This window comes from Agrilus planipennis, unplaced genomic scaffold (genome assembly GCF_000699045.2).
Source record: "Agrilus planipennis isolate EAB-ADULT unplaced genomic scaffold, Apla_2.0 scaffold43, whole genome shotgun sequence".
Taxonomy (NCBI): Eukaryota; Metazoa; Arthropoda; class Insecta; order Coleoptera; family Buprestidae; genus Agrilus; species Agrilus planipennis.
The window spans coordinates 863511-867828 of NW_020438914.1; the positions used below are offsets into that span (position 1 = coordinate 863511).

At 34.9% G+C, this 4318-nt stretch overlaps 1 protein-coding gene across 1 annotated transcript in view; it reads left to right on the forward strand.

Annotated features, from left to right (window-relative positions):
• LOC112903880 (ecdysone-induced protein 74EF-like) overlaps window positions 1-4318 on the forward strand; it is a 213812-nt gene that overhangs the window by 160105 nt on the left and 49389 nt on the right. Inside the window, exon 4 of the mRNA XM_025973579.1 lies at window positions 1830-2024. Within this exon, the coding sequence (XP_025829364.1) occupies window positions 1830-2024 (195 nt within the window). The remainder of the gene's footprint in view (window positions 1-1829; window positions 2025-4318) is intronic.

A 4318-nucleotide genomic window follows, 5' to 3' on the forward strand; every position in this document is an offset into this window, starting at 1 on the left:
CTCAAACCGTACACTTTAATTAGTATAGATAGTATTTATTTACCTCATGATATGCTGCAAAACCTAATTAATCACGAATTTCTAATTTTATATACCCTTGTCTCCGATTGTACCTCCCAAACATCCTTATACCATAAATGCTGCTACTACATATTTTTGGATTAATTATGTATAAATTTGTGTCATCATATTGTAAATAGGTATTTTGGAACTTTCTTTCAAAATAAAATTGCCCATACCTTGTACCAATTAACTTCGAAGTCAATGAATCAGTCACGTTGTTGATGCTTATGTGTTATTAACAAGTGTGATTTCGCAAGTAAATCGACCTTCCTCACTTCGCTGTAATAAAAACGAAAACGCATATTTATTACGGCTCGTTTTCGGCCATAAATGGTAACCAACTTGCGTCGATCTGTCGGTCGATTCACACTGAAGGAGTTCACCATCTAGTTTTCGGTTATGTAACACAAGACTTACACACTCTCTTGTTTGTTGTTGCTGCTCACTTTTTATTCAGTTCAAACAAAATCGAATCTCATCATGATGGTAATTCGCTTCTTGTAAACACCATAGTGTTCTCATGTATATAAAAGGATATAATGCTATTGCTATTTTTGTTGTTGTTGTTTATATGTGTGTAAGTAGGTACAAATGTGTATAAATAACCTCGATCTATTGGTGTATTGCCTCGAACTGAATCGATGTTTCTATATGTTTGTTCTTACTTTTCTTTATATGTATATCTGAACAGTATATAATGAGACGTGGTACATACATACAAAACATATACCTACACACACAGACAAGTTGTCGTCTATGAATTCCATTTGGGTCAAGGGAACTTTCCCTTCCGGTAAATACTACGCGCACGCACACACACGTGGAAGTAGTTAGAGTTGGCTGTGGTTTTTTGGTATAATTTCCGATTTTTATTTTTGTCAATGAGTTGCTAGTTATCCTCGAAATATTTTGGTGAAACGATGCTGAAACTGATTTCCAGCTTGGATTTTTGTTGTCCAACGTAAGAAGAAACAAAAACGAACGTCTTTATTATAAAAATAAGAAACTGGAGACCGTGGCAAAGGAGCAAATATACTTAAAAGGGACTCATCCTAGTTACCACTAAAAGTGTTCATTGCGAACACGTGTTTTGCCCACGCAAGAGTCAATCCGGCCTTCGTAATGCTCACATTAAAAGTGGGCGAAACACGTGTCCGCAGTGAACATTTCAGTGGTAACTAGGGTAAGAGTCTCTTTTCAACATATTTTTATTATTGTACAATAGGAAATTTTCCATTTTTATTCATTTCATATATAATGCATAGATATTCCTTTTTGGAATAACCTTTTCTAAATAAATCATAAATTTTAAATGAAACAAAATACTTTCGATAATATGAAAAACATCCATACTTTAAAAAGTCTGTTCCCTCTCTTAAAGTATTGATTTTTCTTTGATAAAAATTGGAAATTTCAGTAATTTAAAGAAAATTGAGCTGCATTGAAGACATGTGATCCTCAATCATCTTAATATGCTCATCATCATAAGCTCGTCAGTCCTAACACTGGTTGGACATGTATGTCCACTCTTTCCTATTCTGAGTCAATTTTTGCCGAAAAGCTGTTTTGTGTGTATGTTTATTGTATGCTAACCGACATTATTTACAATTGCTGTTACTAATAGTTTGAGTGGATAAGGCATAAATGAAATTTCTTTTTTCTGCATCATTTTATTAATAAAAAAACAGTAAGAAACTATAATAATCTACTAACTAATTTCCTGCAAAATAGAGTAACGTTCAATCTCTTGTTCTTTTTTGTTACAGTTGACAACAGTGAAATAGGTTACCCTCCCCTGCCAGGATCTGATTCGCCGCCACCCTCGAAACACCATCGGCCTGACAATACCAGTTCAAGGGCCTTACTGCATGGAATTCTCTCCGGGCAACACGCTAACCTACACCACGCCCACGCACTTATCACCGCTCACAGAACGTCGGCTTATACGACGACCACAACAGGTAGCTTTCATTTACGATTATTTATCTGTGAGACAATTGCTTTTTTTAATTACCAATTTTTTCCTTTATTTTTTTTTAATTTCGTTATTTTAAAATTCATGTATTATATGTTGTTCTATTTATTAACAGTCGAGATCAATTTCAAACTATACAAAAATTATGCCCAAATCTATACTTGTCTTGAGGCATCTTATCATCAGTGTAACATTGAGTTATGGCAATATGTCGCCATCTATTGACATTTACTGCTAACAGAAATATTTTAAATTACTACATAAGTCCTTTACAAAAAGCTGACGGCGAATTGGTTTAAACATGTACGTGAAAAACACCAAAGCCAAATTAATAACAACGGATTGGGTTCTTGCTTAATAATTTGTCGAAATTACTAGACATGGATGGATTATTTTTGATCTCATCAACATGTTATGACTAGTCTTGACAAAATACCTACTGGCCGAAGACGTAAAAAGTTTCATTGACCGGGCTGTGCCGGTATGTAGGGCGTAAGGCCCTCCTCTTCAACCTCCTCTTAGGAATCGAGGAATGAGTAGGTGGTGGTTGAGATGATTGAAATGACAGCGACGAAATTAAGACAGAAGAGAGGTGAATGATTATCTCGGGAATATGATTACTGCACCAGCGTTTGTCGCCTATTTGTTCCAAGGTCACCGCAGAAAGTCTTGGATCAGGGCAGACGGACCAAGAATTGAACTGGTGTTCTTGCGAATTGCGTACCGTAAACCTTTAGGCCAGTGGTAGAAAAACTACATGCGGCTCTTTCAATAAAAAATTGTAATGTCCCCTTAAAAAGATTAAGAAGCATACGTATACCTGAAACAAGAGACGCTACAATATGATTGGCGTTACAATGCATCTCAACGAACTGAATCTAAGGTTGCAAGCAAAAGGAAACATTACATTTGAATAACTGCAAGAAGAAATTGATTTTGAAGACAAATTGTTTCTTTTGGCAGAAAATATGGAGATGGTCACATTACTACATTTCCAAATCTTAAGGAATCATCGGGATGGAAAAAGTGCTTCTGTTGATACTGATGGTTACTTCACAAGAACGTTCAAAACAATGAGGGATGACTTTGCTGAACGAAATAAATAAGCCTATCTCGGCTTTCATTGAGAATCCCCTCAAAGCAAACAGCAAAGAATTCAGTTTTAATCCATTTAATTTCAATGGTGTTTCTTTTGAAATCCAATTACTAGATTTAAAAAGCAAAGATGGAGAATTTACGAGTCTAAATACTAGCTTGGAAGAGCAGAAATTTGTTTTGATATCACAGCATAATTTGACAGCTCTAAAAGGAATGCCTAAGCCTGCGGCACTAATTTTAGATATTTATAATAGTTTTCCGGAGTGCTATGGCAAAAAAAGGCTCTTAGTGTTCTAACATTCTTTGGGTCAACATATTCGCTCGCCCAAGTTTTCTCTTCTATGAACCTAATAAAGAACAAGCTAAGAAGCCAAATAACTAATCAAAATTTACAGCCAATACTTAAACTAAAAACGACTACAGTTATGTGCCTGATTTACCAAAACTTTTTAGAGAAATGCAAGGTTACCTTTCGCATTGATTTTTGAATATAATTTCAGTCTTGTTTAGGATAATACCATATATTAAAAAGTTTGTGGCTCTTTGAAATTCATGAAACAATTCTTTTATTGCGGATAGCTTAAATATTTGCCGATCCTTGCTCTAGACCATGCCGAAGATGCTCCATATATCGAGTGACAGTGGTATATCGTAATCTATTGAATTTGGTGCTAACTGAAGTATCTATTCCAAATCTTATAAAAAACGACTTCACTAATGTTTAGGTGTCTATTTGTCCTGAAACGAATCGAAAATTCATCTGCTTATACTTATATGTAATCATATGAAAGGTACGTTTACGAAATCAATATGAACGGATTATAATCTTGGTTAGTAATTTATCGAAACTACAAGGCATGGATCACTATTACGTACTGATGAAATCCAATAAGATCTAAGTCGCGATTTACATCTAGTAATTTCTATCAATTACTGGAGGAATTTATTGAATCTTCCTTAACACATTTTAATATTCAATTTGATTGAATAACTATACTTCATACAAATATAAAAACAGTTGCTTGTGAACACGTCACCATGGGCGTAACGAGAGATTTTTCCCAGGGGGGCAGATTTTCAATAGCTGTAAGTTTATATACGTTTAACGTGTTTGGTTTATATGTTTTATACTTTGCCCCGATATCGTCACTAGTCAGATCTTTTTCCAGGGGGGGGGACAAT